This window comes from Adiantum capillus-veneris, chromosome 23 (assembly GCF_014529385.1).
Source record: "Adiantum capillus-veneris isolate H3 chromosome 23, ASM1452938v2, whole genome shotgun sequence".
Classification (NCBI taxonomy): domain Eukaryota; kingdom Viridiplantae; phylum Streptophyta; class Polypodiopsida; order Polypodiales; family Pteridaceae; genus Adiantum; species Adiantum capillus-veneris.
Window position 1 is genome coordinate 126135226 of NC_140953.1, and position 25049 is coordinate 126160274.

The following is a 25049-nucleotide window of genomic DNA, read 5'->3' on the forward strand; positions in this document are numbered from 1 at the left end:
TTCGTCATTACAAGATTTACTTAAGTTGGGTTCAAAAAATAGATTTAAAAGAAGTGTGTAGAGCTCCAGCTCAATATCTTGATCTTGTTGAAATAGCACGATTAAGAGTGTTATGCAGATATATTCCTGAACCTTTTTGGCAATAATGTAAACAAAAACTTTTTTTGTTTGAAATATGTCTCTTTAGTGCTGTTCTTTTATGTAATCAATCTGTGTGTGTGTGTGTGTGTGTGCACGCGCGCGCAAAAAGGGGAAGGAGAAGAGAAAGATGCAAAAATGTTAAATGTAACAGAAGTAGTCTTAAAGGGCCAAAGACAGAGTGAGACAAAAACTTGAACAATGGATAAAAAAATATCCGTAAGATATTGTTGATAGTGTGTGTGTCATTTGAAGAGCGAGCGAGACCCGCCGATAGGCGAGTCGCGCGAGCTAGTGATAATTATAGATGGATCAAGGTGTGGGATTCTCTAGGTGTGACTTTAAGAACAGATAGGGAATCCATTGGAGATTCCTTTGTAAGGGCATCGCATGCAAATTAAAGTCGAGAATGGTGAAAATTCACAAAGGAATGTAATAGCAAAAATTGTAACTGATGATAGGAGGGTTACTAAAAAATTGTGAATGGTGACAAATTGTCTGTCGTGTGTGTGTGGGTGGTGTGAAAAATGCGCAGTGCGAGGCGAGCAGATTAAAAAACCAATTAAATGCCTGCCGTTTTCCCCTCCCCTGTTTTCTGCCACCTTATCAAATGCAGTGGGGAAAAGTACGAGGGTCGAGGCTGGGGCTGGTGAGTCTGTCCTCCTAGAGCAGAGAGGAGAGAGAGAGCCCAACACACAATGCATGCTGATGCACGCAGCACATTGCAGCTCGCTCGCTCTCTCTCTCTCTCACACACACACACACATGTGATACGCACAACTCTCTCTCTCTCTCTTTCGCCTCTTTAGGTATCCACACACCACAAGTTGCCAAACTGCATTCACACATGTCCCTCGCAGACACCCACAATCAATCTCCCTTTGAGCTTTTCCGTCAGCCATTGTCGTCATATTGCTGCTTGTCCTCCTCATCTCTTCTAGTCTAGCTTCTCTAACACACACATACACATTCTCTCTCTTTCTCTCTCTCTCTCTCCCTCACACACACACACACACACACATTGTCTTTTCTGTGCGCCCCAATGCCCCAATGTGTATATGCAGCTTTCAACCACCACCCACGCGCTGCTCCCCTCTCCCTAGCTGCTCTTCTTCTGCAATTGCATCATCTCAACTTTGACTCCCTCTGTAGCTTTGGCATGCACTTGTTTTCTTGCTCAAGATAGTTGTTCCCAACTGTGTTTGATGTTGTGCGTGTGTGTGTGTGTGTGTAGCTTGGCACCCCTCGAAGCTCCAATTTTGTAATGTTTTTGTGCTTCCAATCAGCACTGTTCTCTCTGTGGGCTTAGTATAAACCTGTCACATTGCCCAACACTAGGCCTAGCAAAGCCCACCATCTTTCCCAAGGTCAAAAGCTTTGAGAGAGAGAGAGAGAGAGAGAGAGAGAGAAAAGAATCTCTACATACACACACCACACCACCCACCACCCACACAGTCAAAAGGCTTGCAACAAAGATGAGTCAAAAGAGGAGAACCTACTGCATGAAATTGGGAGCCTCCCCCTCTTCATGATATGTGTAGATGCCAACAATGAGCATGAGCTCTTCCTCCTTGTTCCCAGGGCTAGCAATATTCTTCAAGTAGGTACATTAAACATAGTTCTTTGCTTTCACAAGCATCTCTTCCTCCTCCTCCTCTTCAGTGCTGCTTTCCAGAGTTACCATTCTTTTGAATCCAAGCTTTTTTCACCCCATAACTCAATAGGGGAGCTTTCCTGCACCCAGTGCCTCAACTGAGCTCGCACTCTTCTAGCCCATCTCTTATTTTGCCTGCATTGGGTTGTATTTTGCAGGAAAGTCTTAATTCTCACGTTTCTGTCTGTGGGTGTGCTCGCAAGTGTGTATGTGTGTGTGTTATGTGTGAACCCCATTTCCCTTGTTCATATGCACATTTCACAGCAAATTGATAGTGGCGTTTCCTTCTTGGTGTACTGCTCGTGTCTTCCCAATTCCTTTGCTACAGCCTCATTTGTTTCTTTGGTTCCATAGCTCCACAGCATTCTACGCTCTCGTTTTTGTCTCTCGCTTTCTTTTCCTCTCTCTTCTATGTACTTCGAGCGCATTGGCATTATGTGCTCTTCCTTGAGCAAGAATACAAGTCTGGCAAAGGGATGCCTTGGATTGCAGCAGCAGTGAGGTACCCTGGTTGGCTCTGCTGTGGATTTACAAGGCTCCAAAGAGCCATTTCAAATGGTAAAGTCAGCAGACAACGTCGCATAGAGGAGTGGCTCATTTATGGCTAAAACCAAGGGCTTTTCAGCTAGCTCCCACCCCCGAAAGGATCCTAAAGAGGAGCTTGCTCTAGGACTTGCCACACCCAAGCTCTACTTCTCATCGAAAAGCTTGCTGAAAGGCCATGCAACACCGTCCCGGCACTCACGTTCTCGAAGGTAATTTTTGGTTCCGCATGCTGAGTTCTTCCATCAACAAGGGACATCTTTGCTCAGGTTGCTGCACTTACTCGATAAGCAATAGTATTTCGGGAGACTAAGGGTGAAGGACAGAGGTTGATAGACATACCATGCCCGAAATAAAGTTCATGTCTATCCTTACTTAGCAAGGAAGATGTATACATGCATGTTTGTATGCTTATGGTTGTCTTTCTCGCCAAGGATACATTCAAGTATGTCTGCTATAGTTGTCTTTTTGCTAAGGATAGATGCATACATGCAAGTATGTAGGCTTATGGTTGTCTTTCTTGCTAAAAATAGATGTATAAATGTTAATATGCATGCTTATGGTTGTCTTCCTTGCTAAAGATAGATGTATACATGCAATTATGCATGCTTGTGGTTGTCTTTCTTGCTAAGGATAGATGCCTATATATACACATGCAATTATGTATTCTCATGGTTGTTGCTTTTGTATAAGCAAGTTGGCACTCATATTCATATATATATGCATTTAAATACAGGTATTTACATGCAGACACTCAAAAAGTTTACTGGAATGTGCTTCAGTGATTTGAGATTGTGTATTTGGTGGTTGTAGTGCTCCTGACAATGATTTTGACCTAGAAAATTGGGATCTATCTCCTAGCAACTTTCAGCAAGCACAGGTATGATCCTCAAGCTGTAAGTTTCCATCAGTTTGATATGGTGTTTCTTTATTAATTGAGATTGGTAATACATGCTAGGCTTCGTCCCAGAATTCCGCTTGCAAGAAACAACACAAGTTATATGATCGACGGGCTGCACTAGAGCAAGATGTGAGCTTTTTGAATCCTGTAGCTCTTTCGGTTTTTATGCTTAGCTTTGTCATTTATATGTCCTGATGTGGAAGACTACTATCTACTAGGTGGCAGAGCTGCAAAAACGTCTCAAGAATGAGCGTGCAGTTCGACATGCCCTCGAGAAAGCTATGGGACGGGCATCAAGTGCCATCTCTCCTGGGCATCGGCACCTTACACCGCAGGTTTACTCTTCTTCTTTGAAATAAACTCTGTGAATTTGCAGATCTTCCTTACAATAGTTAATCCTCACACATGTGCTTGCACTAACATAGGAATTATTTCCTCACATATCTCTGTATCTTGGTTTGTGTGCATTGCTCTGCATTTGCTTGCACATGGAGATTTGCATGAACATTTATGAGACCTTTAGAATATCGGAAGAAGAGTGGTACCAACCTGGAAGGAAGTTGGCTAGATCGAAAGGTATCAGCCCATTTTGTGAATTCTTCCAATTAAGTGCGTCTGTGCAGGAACAACACTTGGATGTGTGACCTTCTGTATATTTATACCCCCATGAAATTCAACATGCTAATAGAGCCTTCTAGCTTTCCTATGAGTGGTTCCTTAATGAGCTCGGTCAGGGCAGGGTCCTTTCAAAAAAGTGCCAAGTAGGCATCAAAGGGGAATGTTGGGACAAGTGGTGCCAACCTCAGATTGGCTAGACTGAAGTTCTCCATAACCTTAAGGTTTTGAGGTCTGGATGGCTAGCCTAGTTTCGGAACTCTTCCATATATGCGCTTATGTGCAGGAACAAGACTCGGATGGGTGGCCCCCAAGGAAGTTATAGAAATTCAATACAAAAGGGCCACGGATTGGGTCACGAGTGCATATCTACAAGAAAATGCTGACATGCCTTTGCATCTAGTTATGTCTCACTCTGACCTCTTTTAGAGGTGAATACGCTGCTTATCAACTAACATATTGATTCTTTGCATGCATAGACAAAAGAGCTCATACATGAGATTAACTTTCTTGAAGAGGAAGTGGTGGATCTTGAGCAGCATGTGCTTTCCCTATATCGGCGGTTCTTCAGCCGGTGCTTTTCCCGCTCGTCATCTCTTTTCAATGTAAGACAGAAAAATGAATCCCAGTCCGCGCATGAAGAGAGCCAGCAGAAGCAACAACAGCGGCAAGCCCAGCCAGATCAGACCAAGGGATCGAAAACGAACAGCAGCAAACAGAAGCCGAGTCATATGCATCGGCGTAACATTTCGGCCGCGATACAAGGGAGCACTGGCACAGCTAAAGCAGCTTCTCATGCTCAACCAAAGTCTCGACACAATTCTATATTGGGTGAGACGATGAGCATGGCAGGATCGTCGCAACCGTCAGATTCTCAAAACATCCTGCAAACAAAGGTAAGAGTCTTTGGCACTTGGCTGTTATTGTTTTTGTCTTTCTTAGCTTGAAGCAACAACGGTTTTACTCTTGCTTGTGCGTGCGGAGAGCTCTCCATGCATGCAGATAATCCACATTGGTGTAAAGGACTCTGTCCTTACTTGGTGAAGCTTTTTTAAGGAAATTCAGCATAATGAAGCACACAGAAATTCACTGCAAAAGAAAGTTTCTGATGTGTAGTGTGGGGTGTATGAACATGCAGGCTTGCTTTGCTGCATCGATGCGTGTTCCCTATTGCATTAGAATTGCCTTAACGATTGTTTAGCCCATGAAAAGATTGCCCGTCTCCTTGCAGGCTGCTAAGGAGATGCAAACAAGGAGCAGCTCAAGCTCCTTGAATGAAGATGGTCCTCGCCCACTGAGAGACTATCTTTCTGAGACACCAAACAGGCTGTCAGAGGAGCTGATTCGATGCATGGCAACTATATACTGCAAGCTTTCTGACCCACCTTTAAGTGCTCTTGGGGTGCCAGAGTCACCTTCGTCATGTACATCTTCTTCTACGAGTCTATCCTCGATACATGGCATGTTCAGTGATGGATGGTCTCCAGGTTGCAAAGCAGATTATTCATATGAAATGCCATTGATAGACCCTTTTCAAGTTAAAGGGAAAGCTGGATGTGTTGGGGCGTATAACTGCATGGTAGAGGTGCCCTGGATATGTGTGGACAAAGACAGGCTAAGCTATGTTGCTCGGATGCTTCGAGACTTTAGGTAGATTTCTCTTTAACCAGCAACCAAGCAGGTACTGTTTTATACATGTCAATAACAACAATATGCATGCTTTTCCATGTTTCAGGTCAATGGTTGAGCAGCTAGAGAAGGTTGATCCTAGCCAGCTTAAGCATGATGAGAAGCTTGCCTTCTGGATTAACATATACAATGCCCTCTTAATGCATGTAAGGCATACTGTGGTCCTTCATAATACGTTCTAAAGTTGCATTTGCCCGATTACACGTGTGTCTGGTTTTTGTAAAATTGAGTGAATGAGGCTTCAAAAGCTTGCTTGCTGCTGATCTTTTGCCCGGACAGCATTCAAATTTGTTTCTTCCTGCAGGCATATCTAGCTTATGGGATACCTCGCAATAATCTTAAACGAATGACGCTACTGCAACGAGTAAGGATAAAGATTTTTATGCATTTTTGGGTGATTGAAACCAAACTATCTACTGCTATTGTGATATCACCTCTTGCAATGCATTTACTGTGTCACTGATTACTCTCAACACTCAGAATAGCATCTGCAACAAGTTGTCACCCTACATTGAGAGAAAGCAATGTATTGAAATTGTGATATCATCTCTTTGCACTTTCTACAATCCACTAGGTCTCTGCTATTGTTTACTCTCAACATTCAGATTAATGCAACGTAAGAAGAATGACCCCAGTTGTTAGCTCATATAATGGGAGAACATGGTGAAAAGTCACAATGGCCTGCATAAAAGGATGAGAAAGAGTGTGCAACCCACCACTCAATGCCCCTCTTTTATGAAATGTCAACTAAATCTACATATACAAGAAAAAGGGAAAAAAAAAAGCTTGCCATCTTTAACTTGTCATGTGGCACTAATAGACAAGCTTTATCTAACAGTCCTCAATTGCTCCCAAGAGTTCCGTCCCTTATTAAGGCCTTATGTAGGCCAAAAGGTTACCATGCAGTAGTCTGGCCTCCTCTTGCTGATCATGGAGCATATTTTGCAGGCTGCATATAAGGTTGGCGGTCGATCCATCAATGCACATACTATCGAGCACTGCATCTTGGGTTGTCGATCACATCGTCCCACTCAGGTAAACATTGGTTGATGCAAAAATCTGCAGAACTAATCCCAATCTTGCTGTGGTATAGCCTCTAGCTTTTGTAGTTGTAACTTGTGATCTGGCCCACAGTTCCATCTTTGTTTTCCTGAAGTGGTTGCAGAACCTGCTTTTGCCTGGATCCAAATTCAAGGCTGGCGATGAGAGGCGGTCGTACGCCATTGAAACTCCAGAACCTCTCGTGTGTTTTGCACTTTGCTGTGGAGGTCGATCAGATCCCGCGGTATGCTCTGTTCTTGGTTTTCAGTCGCATTTGACATAGAGAAACATCCATTTACTTATCTGCATATAGCTTTTGGTGTATCAGTATTTCTACCACTGATTTTGACATAGATCTACAGAGAGGGCTTGCTAAGGCTTCTGTTTCTGGCCTCATTTGATAAGCTGAAGTCAGTTGTAGCTTTAGAAGGAAAGCTGGCATTCTTTTGGGTAGTAGGAACACCAGTATGAAACATGGCACATTGATTGCTGTGGGGTCAGGGTCCTTGTTGACTGTCTCATTCAAATTCTAAGGCACGTAACTATGCTTCTAGGTATCCACATATTCAATATGATGCGCTTAGTCTCTTAACCCGTGTGACCTCTTACATCTAAATGGACATGTGTAAAGAATAGCCCATGAAATTATGTCACCCATATCAGCGCTTCTAGGTGAGCGCATATTCATACTGTTGGGGAATGGGCTTTTGTCTCATATCCCTTGTGTGAACCCCCTATTACATCTAAACAGACATGTGCAAAGCATAGCCCATGAAGTCACCCATACGAAGCCACATGCATGCCTTGTTGTAAGCCTTGATACCTCTCCCTTTATGCCTATTCAGAGGCTCACTGTGAATCTCTTGTATCTAGTCTAATTAATCATGAATGTTTCTCGTAAATATCCATCTTTACTAAACCACTCCTAGTTCTGTATGCACTATTTGGACAGCTCTGTTTTTTAACGAAGTTTTGTTCAGAGAAAGTAGTTCCTGAACCTAGATTGTCAAGGTCTCAATTTGTTGAGGACAATGGATGATGATCTGTTGGTGGTAAGCAGGTTCGAGTCTACACCTCAAAGAACGTACGTGATGAATTGGAGTCTGCAAAACGAGAGTTTCTACAAGCAAGTATTGGTTTCCAAAGCGATAAGAAGGTGCTGCTGCCAAAGATTCTGGAATGGTATGCTCGGGAGGCGTCGATTACGACGACTAGTCTGCTCGATTGGGTTTCACAGTTTCTCGATGAGAAGGAAAAGGAGATGATGCTCAAGTGTGTCAGATCAAAGCCTCACAAGAATACGTCACATTGCATAGAGTGGGTGTCATACAACTTCAACTTCAGATATCTATTCGACCGGGATCTTGCATCAAGGTTTTCATCGCGCATGCACTAATCTCTCTGCAAAATTCGTGTCTTGCCCGGGCTTTTTCCATTCATTTGGATGATCGTGATCATGTCTGTCTGATTGGGGCATTGCTTCTATTAATGGAATCACATGGATGGCTGTCGTCATCTACGGTTTGACAGGCATTTCTCATCGTATCGTCATCTCATGAGGAAGTGTGATGCTTGTGATGGCGGTTTGGCCATCATGGTGGGGCATTCTCTGTTTAGTACATGGAGCAGATCACATGATGGTATATAATCCTGCATATCAAGCATGATATTGTATGCTGAATCAAGCTTGATGTGCATGATGCCAACAGCTAGAAACTGTGTTTCTCAACACTTAATATGACATGGGAGTCTTATCTCTTTTGTTTGAGAGGCATTGCTTTTACTTACAAACCCACATTACCAGTCTAGTCTTGGTAGGAGAGTTGGCTGTAGCTCCCTTGAACCCATGATTTGATTGTACATGCTTAGTGTAATTTGTGCACTTTCAAACCTTTGCTTAAGATGGTGAGTATTTTATATGCAACAAAGAATGGGCTGGGCAATGTAACTGAGCGCCACTAATTAAAGGGGACTGTCAAAAGGAATCAAGTTGAGAGAATTTTTTTGTTTTACAGTCACTTGAAAGCAGTAACGGTGGTTATGTAATAGGAATTTGTAGAGTGATTGATGGTAGCTTTGAAAATATTAAAACGGGTTTAATTAATTAAACAATTCTCAAGCTCACAATTTACAAAGCCCCCATGAATGTGCCCTCTGAGCTTGCATTATAGCAGTACCTTCCAATTGCTATAGAACATAATATTAGGCAAACACAAGGCGTCTACAGGAGATGAAAGTGTGTAGTTGTCGGGGTGGGTCAAATGAAGACGTCGGCAGCCACTGTGTGAAATTCTCCCTTCACCACACAGTGCAGCAGCAGAGATGTTCGAAATAGCTGTAGGTGATGGTGTGGCGGAAGAAGCAGAACAGCGCGTCAGAAGTCAGCTCTCTCCCTGGATTTCACGCTGAAAAGTTGGAAGTTTTCCTCTTCTTGGGCTTGGCGGGTCGGGAACTCCGAAACTCTTTTTGCTCTAATCACTGAGAGCCACTCCTCTACCACGCCCCTATTCTTTTTGGTATCAGAGTTTGAGATCACCACTCACTTCACTCGTACTGGATCTCTTTAGTATCAATGTTTGAGATCACCACTCACTTCACTCGTATTGGATCTTTCTACAAGTACGAGAAGGGGCATGGTAGAGCGGTGGCTCTCAGCGATTGGAGCAAAAGGAGTCTCGGAGTTCCGGACCCACCAAGAAGCTGGGAGGGGGACTATTGAAGCAAAGGAGCCCAATCACACCTATCAAGATGGGCCGCGAAGTCATGGTTGAAAATGTGAGGGAAGTAAGTTCGAATGTGAGCAGAAGCTGAACATTCTAGTAGTGTGTGCGCGAGAGAGAAGAGAAGCAGTAAATTGATGGAGAGAGAGAGAGAGAGAGAGAGAGAGGAAGTTTTTAACGTCGTAGGAACAATCCCAAGAGATCTCAAACAGTTGTGTATTACAGAAGTGTATTACACAAGTGTTGAACTCGAGACCTATTTGCGAGGGAACTGGGATAACCAATCTGCCAGAGAGAGAGAGAGAGAGAGAGAGAGAGATCCGCAATTACTGCCGACAAAGTGAAGTGGGCAATGGTTTGTGTAAGTTGAGAGAGCATTAGTACTTGTTCCAATCAGAGGTCCCTGTAGATGGACTTGTAGATAAAAATAAGTATTTGGGATGGATCTGGTTTGCCCCTCTCACAAGGAACAAGAGGAAAGAAATTTTGCCATCATTAACTAAACACGTGGTACTTATCCAGCAAGCTTTTTCCAATGGTCCACAACTACCTTCAAGAGTTATATGCTTTACCAAGGCCATATGTAGGCCACAACTACCTTCAAGAGTTATATGCTTTACCAAGGCCATATGTAGGCCAAATATCAAATGATCGTCTTTAGCTTCTGATACCATCAAGCTCCGCCCAAGAGATTCTCCATTAGTGTGCAGGTGGCTCTATCTCTAGCCACCGCCCTTATATGGTAGGTTTCCTCCCTGGTGAGCTCCTCAAATTCATATTGCATGAGCACTATTTTGTGTGATTTTCTTGGTGGCTCTTGCTTGTGTCAAGAAATGGAGGTATTTTGTAGGTGGGAGATGGTTAGTGGGGTGCTCATTAAGAGAGGAGGTGGTTTTGTCCTCTTTGTCCCTTGCATGCCATCTAGGAATCTTGGAAAGGGGCATACACATGTAGGTACCTTTAGTATCCAAGGTCTTTCAAAGTTTTAAGGGTAGGTGCTAGAGAGTAAGGTTCTAGTGTGTGTGGCCCTCCATCCAATCTACACTAGTCCCAACAAAGATTAAGGGCACTAGGCTCCCAATCGAGATCTTAGTGCTCACCCATTTTGACCTACCTACATGAGGAGCTCTGGACTACAACATTTGTAGTTGAAAGTTTGCCATCAGGTAGGCCCTAATGATCCTCCAAAGTTTAGCTCTCTCAAATCCAATCCATTAGTGCAAAAAGAGTTGACAAGTGTTTTGATGTCTTGTGGTGCATTGCGAGGGTAAGCATTACAAAGGGGATGGGTTTGATTTGGGACAGGATGACCTTGTGGGTCCAATCTTTAGGTTGGCTACTTGCCTTATGGATGTATTTTGATTGGTTCACATGGGTGTTAAAGTTTATAGCATCTCAAGCGAATAGTCCAATGTGATCCCAATTTTTATTTTGGCTTTAGGTATTTATTTTACTTATTTGTCAAGTCTTGGGTAGGGCAATTGGCTAAGGTGAGTATATACACACACACCTAGCACCCATTGTAAATCATTGGTTCAATGCCAATTGGTTCGTTCAGAAGTCTCTCTCTCTCTCTTCCCCCCCCCCCCCCCCCCCCCCCGCCCCTCCCTTAGTTCATTGCTTCTGCATTGTCAATTTTGACAATGGGAACTTGATACCCTTTTTTTGAGTTTTTTTTGTCTACAAGCTACAAGTCTAGCTGGATGAAGCTTAGACTCTCCCCTTGTTGTGTTTCCAATAGGATGGATGGGGGTTATATCTTTTTTTTCTTGGAGCAGTAGGATGGGTGTTGGTTATCTATCCATATGATATCATCAAAGTATTTGTATAGGTGTGCATTGCTTGTAGCTTAGTGCTTCCTTCTGTTGTGCTCATGATGTTTTCTATATGATGAAACTCAAGTGAGTGTAGGTATAGATTAGACCATAGAGGGGAGCGTGCTAGCCCTGTACGGATTCCATTACACATCTATAGGCTGCCGCTTGTTGTTATATGAACACGTGACTAATCAACCAAGTGTCAAGGTTGCTGGTATCCTATAGGTCGAATGATGTATATCTACTTTATGACCATGTCTCTTCTTGGCAAGAAGAAGGTATATGTCTAACGCATTTGTAGGGGCACAAGGGGCCAAAGAAAAGTCATTGCAATTAGCGCATTGATGTGTGTGATGAGGCCATTCTTGCCAAGGTGTATGTTCTCATAACAATGATGTATATCTATTTAGAATAGGGTTGGTGCATGCAAGTGTAGGTCGAATGTGCAGATTCTACAATCCAATAGGATCATGTGGATGTTGTGGTATATGAGGGATTTTAGGTTTAATCTTTAAGCCATTCTTTTAAGCCATGGGATGTAGGTGTTGAGGTTAGAAGCCTTGAAAAGTGAAATGTCAAAGTAACAACATGAGGCTCCACAAGTGATCCATCTTTTATGTGCTTTGAAGGTAGCGATGAGGTATGAGAGTGGGAGACAATTGGCACTATCATATTTGCCACTTTTATTGATTAGCTCACATGTTTCATTTAGGGTGTGGAGCCATTTTTGAACATCTGACCCCTAGAGTCTTTTAAGGGCTTCTAGAGAGATTATATGCTTACACATGAGTATGGTGTTCTTTGGTGCTTTATCCATGAAAGTTGTGACTTATTTGTTAGCATAAGACCTTCCTATCTGATAGTGAGAATGGTCTCTTAGGTCATGTAGGTTATGCACCATTGCTTCAACGGTTGGAACTTTGTGTGGTTAGGAACAATTGCTGCACAAAGCTTTAAGAGCTATATATACATTGTACATGTTCATTCTTAATGTGAGTTTCTTAATGTACATGTTCATTTTTAATGTGAGATTTCTAATTGTATGTTCATAAGACTATACGCTCTCATGTGGCATGTCCTTTCCTATAGGAAGTGGATTCATTGGGACTCCATAGCACCGTAATATGGTGCAAGAATATGTAAAAATAGGAGCACATCAAATTAGAACTGTTGAAAATGTAAATGTGGTTGGATGATAGAGATAAGCAACCAAGAGAAAATCCATCTCAAAACAATGAGTAATAAAATCTATAGTAAGCCTTGCGCATTGTCTTATCAAAGTAGCGACAAAGAAGAAGTCCTCATTGAATTTGGAAGCACTACCACCAAATACTTGCACTTTGGCCACAAAATTCCACTTCTACTTGCATCATTGAAGCATCTCTCTTATAATGTCATGTGCAAAAACATAAGCTCAATAAAAATCACTGTGATTCTAGGGATGTATTTTGTCTATGATCTATCCAAGTCATCTTGTAGCATTGCCTCTTCAACCTGAATTTCCTATTGCCACTTCCTCCTCTTATCTCCTCCAATGTTTGCTGTAACTCAGTTGTCTTGAGCTCCTTATTGTTTTTCATAAGCTCCTTATATAGCTCTAGGGTGGTGGAAAGCAAAGGGCATTGCTTTCGCTGTCGTGGTGATTTGGGGAATGCTGGAGTTGATATGTCTCATTCCCTTTGCCATTGTGAGTATCATGACCTTCTCCCCTCATCCTCTTTCTTCTTAGCTTGAGCTTCCTCCTACATTAGCAACTTGCTCTTGGTTGTGCCCACAAGCGCACACTAGTGAAATGTACGCTAAAGCTGTGAAACTACCGGTAAAGCTCCTTGGAAGAAATGAAACATAAGGAAATTGAGCAAGAAAGAACTCAAGAGGATAAGCAAGTCCAAGTGGTGCTGCCAATTTGAACAATTGCTTTGCTTGAAAATCACAATTTTGATAAAAGTGGTAGTAATTTATTGATATAGTGTGTAATCCTGTGTATGTAATTCCTATTTTTTGGAGTAGACAACTTTAACATTCATGAAGAAGATATTCAGAGAGAGCTCTCAATCACACAGTTCTCGCCATTCTACTGACAAGGGCAAAGCTAAAGCTAATAATGAAGCCAGTGATTTATGCATGCATGATGCATCGGAATCAATGACCAAACAGCAAAGAGGAAAAGAGCCTAAAACAGCCATAGAAACCAATGATGAATACCATATGAACTGTAAGGACAAGCCAAGACATTGGGAGAAAGAAACAAATCCCCATGACAAGCGCAGATGTTGGGGAGAAGAAAGCTAATCATCAAGAAAAACCAAGATACAGGGAAAAAATCCATTGATCGGAAGATAGCCTTTCCCACATTCAGGGACAGCAGAAGGGATGATCTCAATGTTCATATTCAAGATTTTGAGCAATATGCTAACCTCAAAAGACATTTGTGAAGATGACGGGACGAAGTAGTTCCCTTAGACTATGGAGGATACACCTCAAAAATGGTACTACCGTTATATTGCCAACGTACAGCAAGCTGAAGAAACCATTCCTTCTGGAGTGCAGTGAGAACAAAGGGATGAAGGATAGGCAGGCCAAAAACAAAAAGGTCCAAGTTCAATCGCAAACCACCATACACGATTTCGAGCTAAGAGAGGTTTGGATGGCAGCTGACAATAAGGTTCTCCTGCCAAATCGACGCCATAGCTTCGGATTTGCATAGCTCATCAATTCTGTTAAAAGTCACGATTCAGTGAAAACCTGCTCCACAGAGAAGGAAGACAAGTAATAGTGATCTGATACCACCCCATGCTTTTCTGATTACATTTGCTCCTATGGCTTGCTGATGGTCTCTAAACATACTTCAAAGGTGTATACCCCCAGCAACTTCATTATCATCGCATTCTAAGAAGCCGAATTAGCACTTCAATTCTCCAACAGAACCATTTGAAATGATTCTGAGCCTTTTGTTCATATTAAAAATTTATGATGTAGATCTAGTAAGCAGACATTCCAGGTCACTACAACTAGGGAAGTGAAATGCAAATGACTAATACCAGCTCTGCACCGCAAAAGAACAAGGAGATATCTCAGGTCCCTACGACTAGGGAAGTGAAGTGCAAAAGACTAATACCAGATTGCACCGAAAGAGAACGAGGAGGCATCCAAAACTTTCCTCTGATAAAGCCCGAAACAAAGGAATGAGGTATAATGTGTCCAAGGTGCATCATGAAGCTGGAGGCGATCATGGATTGACAACTTTATAATGCACCCACGAAATTGGAAAATTATCTCCCGACTCGAGTTTCCAGATCCTGTCAGAAATGAAAACGCGTAAATCTATTTGACTGACCAGGCATCGAAGTTTCCAAGTGACAAAGATGCCTCCAACAAATAGAGAACTCCATAATCTCCTATGGCACTAAACACTTTCCATCCTCTATTTACTCAGCGTATGTCAGCATGGTAGGGACACAAAACGTATGGCCACGTGTATGTCTGGGCTACTCAATCATAGACAACATCACAAGGGGTAAAATCACCAAGTGCTCTATACTGCTACGAGGCTGGGTCCTGTATAGTGGTCCTAATCCGTCTATGAGATGATCTGGCAATGTACAGTGCACTCGTGCCCTGACAGTCAGCCATGTAAGAGGAGGGGAGGGTCTGTGGTCTGGATCTGGAGGTGGCTATCTCACGAGAACGGGGGAACACCCATTCGTGATCGTAGTACACATTCCCTACGTTCCCATTTTTTGGGAATGTTCCCTATTTGTGTTCGCGCAACATAACGCATTTCTTGCGTTCGAACCTGTTCATCGCTTTTTCTGGGAGATTTTTTGCCCTCTAATTGAGGCCATGGAGGTGAAGGAATACTATGTTTCTCCTTTTTTTGCTATTATATTATGGGGTAGGGAATGGACAGTGAGTGTCCTTCCCCCGTAAAAATAGCGACCCATTGGTGACCGGCAGAGGCTGGGAGCCATGGGGAGCTGTTTTTGCCAGGGAAAGGACACTCACTGTCCATTCCCGGCCGTCACAGTCGGGGGGAGTGGGGCCAGTCAGCGACCGTCTTCAGGCAGAGAGCAGAATTACGTGCGCTGAGTTGGAGTGCTATTATTGGAGCAGCCAGGTGATTATTCCGAACGCTGAGTTGCCATGCAATCATTGGCAATGATGATTTGCAATGATTGGAGGAGGCAGTTGAACTTTCTGAGTGCTGACGTGTTGCATATCTGACGGCTGCAGGGTAGAATTCCGCTTGATGGACGGTGCAGACTTCATGCCCCACGACCCACAACTGTGACGGGACTATCAAAGCAACACACCCTGTGTCATACCATACGTTGGTATTGACAATGAGTACTGGGTCACCATATTGATGCTCAGATATGGTCATCTACCTGCAATTAAATGTAATGACCATGAATATCTTTCGCCATTGTTAGTGACTACTAGAGCATCATTCTCTCCATAGATACCAACCACATGACCTGCAACTACTGGCATATATATTTTCCCCCTAGTTTTTGCTCCCGTTCCCAATTCCATGCAACTAAGAATCTTTGAGAGAGAGAGAGAGAGAGAGAGAGAGAGAGAGAGAGAGAGAGAGAGTTCCAATCAGAGAACAATTACCTCACTGATTATCTGCTACCCATAATGCCAATTTGCATCCCTGATTCAATCTCCAATAGCCATTGTTGCCCCTTGATATGATCTGAAAGCTTGGCTGATGTAAATTCCATGACTATTCCACAAAAATTCGGCTTACTTACAACCAACATAGACAAGAGCAATTCAAAATGCCATATTCTCACACTCCTCTCGAATCGCAGCAAACAGGTCAGATGTCATGTAACGCTCTGCGCCACTTGGTAGAATAGTCACAATCAACTTGCCTGCATTCTCTGGTCGCTTCGAGACCTGAAAAACAGTGAAAACAAGTGGGGACCTTGAGCAATACACCACATTGTCAATTCGAAATTGCATCCTCAAGCACCATTGTGAAAAGCACACGAAGTGTAGAACTACCTTCAATGCAGCGGCAACAGCAGCGCCAGAGGAAATGCCTGCAAGTAGGCCTTCCTCTTTGGCAAGCCGACACGCATAAGTCATGGACTCTTCCGTCGAGACTGTGACGATCTCATCGGCCAAGTTAACATCCGTAGTAGCAGGAATGAAGCCAGGACCGATTCCCTGAATCTTGTGTGGACCCTTGCAACCCCCTAAGCAGAAATTGTAAAGCATAATCTAAGAATGATAACCACAAACTCTTCGCAACAGGAAGGCCAGATACATACCAGACAGCACGGGGCTCTCAGCCGGCTCAATTATCATCACCTTGATCTCAGGGTTCTGTTCTTTGAGGAACCGCCCTGCTCCAGAGAAGGTTCCCCCCGTACCTGCTCCCGCCATGAAAATATCCACCTTCGCAGCAGTATCCTTCCATATCTCTGGCCCTGCTTAATCAAACTAACAATTTCTAAACATACATATATTTGCCAGATAGTACAACGGACTAACGGTGAGACTACAGACAATATTTGCGTCCTTCTCAACAGATACATAACATTTTCGGGGTGTACCAACCTGTTGATTGGAAATGAGCACCAGGATTCATGGTGTTCATTGCTTGATTCAGCATGTAACTGTTAGGTATTGTCGCAACCAGCTCTTCTGCTTTAGCAAAGAGTCCAGCTATCCCTACAGCAGGATCTGAAAGAATAGGTTCTTTTAATTCATCTACCCTAAAACGCTCATCAGAGACAAAAGAGACGTTCAGCTTAATGGTGATTAGGAAGCGACCTGTAAGGTAGATCTCTGCTCCCAATGCACGCAGAATCATGCGCCGCTCTAGTGAATATGATGCGGGCATAACTGCTACAACTTTGTATCCTTTATGGATACCAACAAAAGCCAGGGAGATGGCCGTATTTCCGCTAGTGGGCTCGATTAGAGTAGTAAGCCCAGGTTTGATCAATCCACGCCTTTCAGCATCTTCAATCATACTGTCGGAGTCACAAGGAGGCTCAGAAGCATGGCTGCCAAAGCAAATTGAGCAGGCGCAAATGCCATGCTGTTGGACAAAAGAACGAACAAGCATTCTTACGGGAGTGCGATGCGGTCCTTGACAGAACTGAGGGGTTGGTGCCACTCTAGCTTCCCGACGATTCGAGCTAGGGCTCCTTCTTTGCTGGCTATGTTCTTGAGCTCCACCAGAGGAGTCCATCCTATTAGCTACACAAGCCAGCCCCAAGCACAGATTAAGGATTCCATCTCTCTCTCTCTCTCTCTCTCTCTCTCTCTCTCTCTCTCTCTGTGGCACCTCTGTGATGTTGGAGGCGATGTTCTCCTTTTGCGTGGAAGGGTGGATGCCCTCCACGGGTACGCCCTCGCTCTGCATCGTATCCTGCTCCCAGCTTACAACTAGAGCCTGGCCAACTGACCGGCTGGACTGGACGGGTAGGGAGAAAAATTAATCTGCGAAAATAAATACTACAAATAAATTAAAGGGAAAATTACCAAAATACCCTTCCAATTTTCCAAAATTCCCAAAATGCCCCTTGAATACGGTTTCATCTCAAAGTGGTGCAAAACAGTTTGGCAAGTAGCGAGGAGCAGGCCACAACGCCGTACAATGCCGAGGTGAAGATGCCATCGCATGCTTAAGTGCTGCCAGAGCTGTGAGATGGCCGCTTGCCCCTAATGCTTGCTTACTCGCTAGCTCAGCAGCAGGTGCCACAACGCAGGCCATGTTTCAGCTGTGGCGAAGGTGGTAGCTTCCACGGCCCTTGAGGGCGACAGGTTGCAGAAACGAGGCCAGCCTTAAGGACTTGGGGTATCTTGGGAATTTTCAAAATATTTAAGGGTATTTTGGGAAATCTAAGGTGTATTTTGTGGGCAGATTGGAAATTTTGAAAATACGAGGGGCATTTTGAAAATTTCATCAAACTAGAGGGGTATTTTGCTAATTTTCCCTAAATTAAACGATGTTGTGTGCCCGCGCGCGTGTGTGTGTTGGACGAAGAGAGAGAGAGAGGGGAGGGGGGGGGGGGGGGGGGGGGGGGTTTGGGGGCTTGGGAGAGCCTGGAAGACAATTGTTGAGGTGACGACCAGGCAAAAAGGTTCTTTTAAATAATATTTTAGTGAGGAGCAAGGCTCCCGCCTTTTGAGTGGGTGTGAAAATCTCACTATTGCAAAAGCTAGATATTGCTTAAACATCAAGATGGCGGTGAATAAAAATCATGCATGCAATCTCCAGATAGCCAGCCTAGTAGTGCACTAGCCTTGTTGCCCAAGCTGGATAATTGCTTCATGCGACCAAGCCCTTAGTGGACGTGACCCCGATTTGATTCCACCAGCACTCGTATTTACTCATTTCTGGTCTTCACAAGGCAACCTCAAGTTCCTAATATGAAGGATTTAATGGTTCCAACCACTCAATCAAGATGTTTTCGCTGCCATAGAGAATCTATCAATGGATTTGGATAGGAATTCTCAAAAAGAGAGATGAAGCATAAAATTGTTTCACATACATATGCTTTCAAACAATACGAAAGGAAAAGGTAAAGGAAGCCTCACTAGGATTCAAACAATACCTTGAGAGATGCCCAGTGTGAGAGGTACCACAAGAAGACCGTTAGCAGTGTTTTTTAACAAAGGTCTTAAAAATGAAACACTCAAAACAGATCTTCACTTAAAAGTTTTTGCGTTTCTAGAGGGTGTAATAAAAGAAGCTTTGTATCTTGTGGACGACTGCAAAGCTTATGGTGAGATATCAGATGACATTGATGCCTCAACCATTGAAACGAGTTTCTCTACTAGTGAAGCTGCAGCTCAGAATACCAACACAGCCCAACCACTAGCCAATGTCGAGAACAACTAGTTGAAGTGGTAGTCACAAGGAGTAGCCAAGCCTTCAAACAAGCACATAAAAACAATTTCAAATGAGAAAGTGTGACATCTGTGGGACAATCATCCTACCACTCATTGCCATACACAACAAAGACCTGTATTGCCAAATGTACCTCAACAACCAAAATGGTGTGCCACGGAACAAAATTCGACTAAGCATGAAACCAATGAGTGTTATTAAAATCGGAATGTGGTGAAGGAGCGACCATACAATACTTCACTAATGAACCAACCACCACCACCACCACCACCAAGACGGGACAAAACGATGTTGTGTCGAGGACCGAGAGACCGCAACCGGTGTTGCTTTTTGGAGCAATTTTCACATCAAGTGCAGGGACGAAGATTATGCAAGAGGAAGATGTCATGGAAACTTTTCTTGCTGGTATCAAGGATATCAATGAGCAATTCATTTCTGCAGGTGAAGTTATTTCTAGCAGTTCAATTTGCACAGATTGTTCTTGATGCGTGCGTTGCTAGACTCTTACCAGACTTTGCTAGTACTTGGAGACTTATGACCCAAGGAAATCATCAAGCTATCGATTTTGATACATTATGCACATTGCTATTAACACAAGTTGTTAAAAATAGGGCTAAACAACATGTAGTTGAACATGTTTTTGTTGTTGTTTAAAGAGGAGGTGGTAATAGCAGTGCAGCCACTTCTCGTGGTTCTTCTATGAGTATCATATCACCTGCATCTATTGATTTTGATGGCAACAACTCGTATAGAAATTTTGGTGAAAGGCAAGAAGAACATGCGTTTCCATGATTGCAAGCCTAATGATCACTCGATAAAGCAATGTTCTAAGTTGAAGGCAAAAGAAGCCAAGACAAAGAGGTTAGATCTACTACTAATGCAGCTATTATAGAATCTTCTATAAATGGAGATTGTGATGTTGATGTAGATTCAAAATGAGCATAGTGAAGAGTGTATGTATGATCCTTGTGTCCATGATGCACACATGTCAGTTTTGCTGGCAAAGTCACATGTTTGGTACTTTGTTATTGGTGCTACAAAACACACATTACTTCGCATTGTGATTTATTTGCTTCTCTCAAGCGTTATCCCTCGCAAGAATATGATCACTTGTGCCAACAATGCCTCTTATTTGGTCAAGGGCTTGTCAAGGGATTTGGAAAGATTATGCTAACTGCTGTGAATGGTAGTTCTTTCACACTTTGTTAGGGTTCATGCAAACTAGCCGAACACCCATCTTATTGATTGTACTAACGTTATCTCTATTCATTCGTAATATAGATCAATAAGGAGTAGTGAGAGCTCCACCCAAAACTCTTTGGGTTCTCCTTCCTCGCACAACACATCAAGCACACATTCTCAACAAGTGATATCAGAGCCAATTGGTTGCCGCAAGAGAGCTTCATTGTCATGAGTTCTTTGTGCACTATTTGGAGTTGATTTGCAGCCATTCTTGAGTGCTAATGGAGGAGAGTATTCAACCAAAGTGTTGCCCTTTGATTACACACGCGTTGGAGGGGAGGAGTGCATTGGCTTATGCTTAGCTCATGTAGGAGCTTATTTTGTTGTGGTTATTCAACCCACGGTGTGGCAGATGAACAAAAACAGGTTTCTACAGGTATATTTTTGGGCTGGAAAAACACATTTTTGGCCATAATTTGTGGCCCCAATTTTGTTCATACAGACTTAGATCTACACAACTTAGGAGTCATTTTTAAGGTTTTGCATCTTCCAAATGCAATGGTGGTGTCCATTTAATCGAATTATAATCACATTTTCTATAACAGTGTGCACCACATCAGTATTCTCTACGTACATACACACATTTGCGTTGTGTTTTTGAAACACACACACAAATCGGTGTTGTGCTATCGAAAATACGCGCACGCGCGTACGCACACACAATTAAAAAAGACCTCATGTACGAAAATGCATCACGCACATGCACACATACCCATGTTCAATAAAGAGTGAGTTAGACCATCACCACTATTTTTTACTATTATTGTATGAAATTTTATCAACAAATTTTAAACTTATACCAATTTATTTAATTCACAACAATGGTAAGAGTATGATTTGCACATGTGCGCGCGCACACACACACACACATAAGTCCACACCCACACCCACACACTAGGTTTTGATGTTTAAAAAAAAGAAAAAAAAAAAAAAACACACACACACACACACACACACACATAAATCACACTCTCACTCTCAAAGTTAGGAGAAAACTTGTGGTTCTCAGAAATTATTTTGGATGTGATTTTCATCCAACCCTCAAATTTGAAATGGTGGCCCTAGTTTTCATTTTGAAGGCTCATTAAAGCCACCTTTTCACTAGATGCACAAAAAAGAAAGTCATATAAGTTGTTGAAGGCCTCCAAGAAGCTCTCATTTTCTTTCTACCCAAATTGGAAGGGTGTAAATAGGATATCCAAATCCTATTGTCTGTACAAAGCCTATGATAGAATAGAATGGTCCTATATAGAAGAAGTCATGGGAGCTCTAGGATTTGGGCCTCGCCTTTGTCGCCTCATTCGCACACTAGGCGTGGGCGGATAATCATAGCTCCTGTTCAATGATAGAATTGTGGGCTCTTTTGAGGTTAAAAGGTCTATTAAGCAAGGATGTCCCCCGACCCCCTTGCTTTTCGTCATTGGGTCGCATCCTCTCATTACGATGCTCGAAGCTAGTGCTACGCGGGGAGAGATTCAAGGTCTGGCATTACCGGGCAACGACCAGTTACTGGCCAAAATGTTCGCAGATGATTCGCTCCTATTCTTGAAGGCGTGCCCTCAAGTTGTCAGGAGAGCTCTAGAGATTCTACAAACATTTGTCGTGGCCTCGGGATCCAAGTGCAATATAGAGAAGTAAAGACTTATCTCCCTTTCGAAGAACGACTCTTTTGACCCTGCAGTCTGGACAGGAGAGATTATCTCAAAAGGGAGTGTATTCAAACACCTGGGAGCCCCCGTAGGGGTGGACGTAACCCACATGCAAAGATTTCAATGGGTCCTTGAAAAAATAAGCTAAAAAATGAGAAGATGGGAGTTTGTTCTCCTCCCCTTCCAAAGCTGTATTAGAGTGATTAATGCTTTTATGATCTCGTATATTGCTTTCCTCAGCCCCGTGCTCAAGATGGCTAAGTGTAACTGGAAATAATTCTTAAAACCAGTGAAAAGGTTTCTTTGGAAGAACAATACGAAAACGTCCCGACCATGGCAGTGGGCTAGATGGGAGGCAGTTGCTCGCCCGGTAGACCAAGGAGGGCTCGGCATTCTTAATCCTGTATCCCATGCTGAGGCCCTTTGTGCCAAATTTATGGTCTCATTGGCTAAACAAGACCAAGCTTGGGCTATCATGACCAAGGAAATGCTTGATGCAGTAAACTGGGATCGAAAGGGGGCAAGTGGAAGGGGGTTGTGATGCACGACAAACTTCTCACCCCGAAGTGGTCTTATCTTAGATCTGGTGGACTCTAGGGGAACTGATGAGGAAGTGCAAAAGAGTAGCTGAGGTTTTGGAATGGGGAGAAGCAACCAGATACTTTAAGAACTCCATTTTACACTGGTCCCCTTGGCTCTCTAAACTATTAGGGCCGCCGCAAAGCCCTTATTGGATAGAAATGGCTAGGAAAGTGAATAATAAGGGGCTCGTTTGACTAGAGCAATTCTGGAATGGCAACAGGAAGTGCTAAAAAACTGCTGACTCTTTAGCCATCCAATTTCAACTGAATGGCTTTGAGATCTCACTAGTCTACAGGATGATGAAAGAGCTGGATAAGATGGTGATGCCAATTTGTGAATCCAACTATGAATGGGACGCTTGGAGATGGCGCGGGAGTAGCCTCTTTTGGAAACCACATTCTAAAGGCATTTACCATGCATTAATGCACGAGGCTAATTGGTGTAGCCCCCTCAACAAATTATGGAAGAGACACTGGACGGAAAAACGGTGGGAGGGAGTCATGGAGAACATCTGGAAGCCAAGGTGGCCTCAATATATGAAGATATTTCTATGGAAAGTGGTGTGGGGTGCTCTGCTGACGGGCGTTAAGATACAAGAAAGAGGAATCGGGTTCGATTGTTGCTCGGGGTGCAGAATAGCTAGTGAAGACCTAGCCCACCTTTTCATGGGATGCCAAGAAATCAGTGGCATGGATGGGAAAATATGCAAGCGGATTCAAAGGACATGGCAAATTAAGTTCTTCAAGTCTGATCTGTTCTTTGGTAGTAATAGGTTGGGAAGTCCTGCTCTTCTTGTCTGCACTCAAATAATTAGGTACTACTTCTTTCACCATATTTGGCAATCAAGGAACCGCCACGTGTTTTGAGGGTAATCTGGTTGTGGCAAGCTTTGTGAAATCATACAAGAGAGTGGAGTGACGATCCACATGATCGGAGGCAAACAAGCCTCAGAGGACTGGTCTAGAACAATACATGTCATGATGACATCTTGTAATAAGTAAAGCCTAGGAGTAGTTGTGGTTTCTCTGTCAAGCAGAAAACTTGTAATCCTTTGACCCTCAAGGCTCGGTTTGAGATTGAGGTTGGTGTATATTTGTGATGTTCTTAATACTATCCACTCACAATTGTGAGTTTTGCAAAAAAAAAAAGAATAAAAGAAAAATGATACCTTTTTTGAATATCTTACACTTGTTTTGAAATGTAGTGGTGCATTGACAAGGAAACATGTAGTACCATCACCTATACTTTTTCTTTTAAAACAAAGACAAAAGATGGAAAACTACCTTCCCAACCCTCTAAAAACTTCTCCCACTAGCTCTCATGCACACCAAACAAAAGAAGTTTTGGACACACACACACACTCACATAACTCCCTCCTACGCATTGATTTAAAAAAAAAGGTATTGCCAAAAGAGGAGGAAATGAATTTCAGCTTTGTTGTCTTTTATTATTCTCTCTCCTTCTCACATGTACACACACACACACACACTCTTACAATATTGTCTCTATGCAAAAAAAAAAATGTTGTACCTATCTAATAATAAGTCACTCTACTCTTCAACAGATTGAGGACATATGAGGATAAAACAAGAAGAAGAGTGATGGCTGCAAACGACGAGAGCCTTGAGTATACACAAGCTTGAGGTGTTCTACATTATAGAGCTTGAAAGACTATTTTCTTACTTTCAAAATGTTTCATAATTCTAAGATAGCTACATATGTTGTGAAGCCAATCAAAGTATAAATTGTAGCACTATATCATTATTCAAGGTACCCCTTGGACATCACAGTCTTGGAGGTGATTTGCAATATGGCATTACTTCTTGCCACAACTTCACAAGTGTTGTGTAATTCATTTTTTTGTCATCAATTTTAAATTTGGTAAAAAAATTGTTGCAATTTTTGTACAAATGTTTTCATATATGTTCGCACACCCATGGGTACATGCGTGCGCATGCACGTACGTGGGTGCACGCACACACACACAAACACAAAAGAAAATTATAACAGACCCTCACTTGAAAATACACTATACCTACACAAATGCATGCACATGTATATACTCATGTGCGCATGTGTGTTTGTGTGTGCGTGGGTGCACACAATCACTCATTCAAATGTAAGTAAGCAAAACTAGAGATAATAACTAAATATGCTTCTAATTAACACACACACACACACACACACACACACACACACACACACACACACACACACACACAATAAGACATTTTAACATAGTGCATATGTATATTGGTTTATTTTTTACATCCATACAAAATTGAAATTTAGGGTTTTGTGATAAATATAATAGGGGATGATATACTACAAATGTGGTGATGGGTTTAAATCTATATAAGTCCTATGTACACACCCTCTACATTTATAAACACATGCATATTCACAATAAACACACCCTCTACATTTATAAACACATGCATATTCACAATAACATTTTTGTTGTGAAGTCAATATCTTGAGAAGATGTTCTCAACTTGTGTGGTTACAAAATAAGAGATTGTGAGAAGTTCTACTTGTCAAGATAAAAGTCATCTCTATTAAATGGTGATTCTTTTTAT

At 42.7% G+C, this 25049-nt stretch overlaps 3 protein-coding genes across 7 annotated transcripts; 1 reads left to right on the forward strand and 2 right to left on the reverse strand.

The window, feature by feature from the left end:
• Positions 1–1032: 1032 nt before the first annotated feature.
• LOC147428501 (electron transporter, putative (Protein of unknown function, DUF547)) lies at positions 1033–8580 on the forward strand. 2 transcript variants are annotated; one of them, XM_086496926.1, is made up of 11 exons: positions 1033–2547; positions 3149–3215; positions 3294–3365; positions 3455–3571; positions 4331–4747; positions 5083–5501; positions 5587–5686; positions 5845–5904; positions 6489–6575; positions 6706–6825; positions 7642–8580. In XM_086496926.1, the coding sequence occupies exons 1-11, from the start codon at positions 2393–2395 to the stop codon at positions 7975–7977; spliced, it is 1950 nt and encodes a 649-aa protein (XP_086353052.1). In that variant the 5' UTR covers positions 1033–2392; the 3' UTR covers positions 7978–8580. The 2 variants fall into 2 exon arrangements, with proteins under 2 accessions (XP_086353052.1, XP_086353051.1); XM_086496925.1 differs by having other exon boundaries at positions 1037–2547; positions 6697–6825.
• A 4811-nt stretch (positions 8581–13391) lies between these two features.
• On the reverse strand, positions 13392–14357 carry LOC147428502 (uncharacterized). Its single transcript, XM_086496931.1, has 2 exons — positions 14237–14357; positions 13392–13835 (listed from the first exon to the last, which is right to left on the reverse strand). Exons 1-2 carry the CDS (start codon positions 14349–14351, stop codon positions 13720–13722), a joined length of 231 nt encoding a protein of 76 aa, XP_086353057.1. The 5' UTR covers positions 14352–14357; the 3' UTR covers positions 13392–13719.
• A 1459-nt stretch (positions 14358–15816) lies between these two features.
• On the reverse strand, positions 15817–17587 carry LOC147428503 (cysteine synthase-like). Of its 4 annotated transcripts, XM_086496930.1 has the most exons (7): positions 17429–17587; positions 17213–17340; positions 16909–17111; positions 16693–16818; positions 16404–16562; positions 16135–16328; positions 15817–16026 (listed from the first exon to the last, which is right to left on the reverse strand). In XM_086496930.1, the coding sequence occupies exons 1-7, from the start codon at positions 17504–17506 to the stop codon at positions 15901–15903; spliced, it is 1014 nt and encodes a 337-aa protein (XP_086353056.1). In that variant the 5' UTR covers positions 17507–17587; the 3' UTR covers positions 15817–15900. The 4 variants fall into 4 exon arrangements, with proteins under 4 accessions (XP_086353056.1, XP_086353054.1, XP_086353055.1 ...); XM_086496928.1 differs by having other exon boundaries at positions 15817–16328; XM_086496929.1 differs by having other exon boundaries at positions 16909–17340.
• Between the last annotated feature and the right edge of the window lie 7462 nt (positions 17588–25049).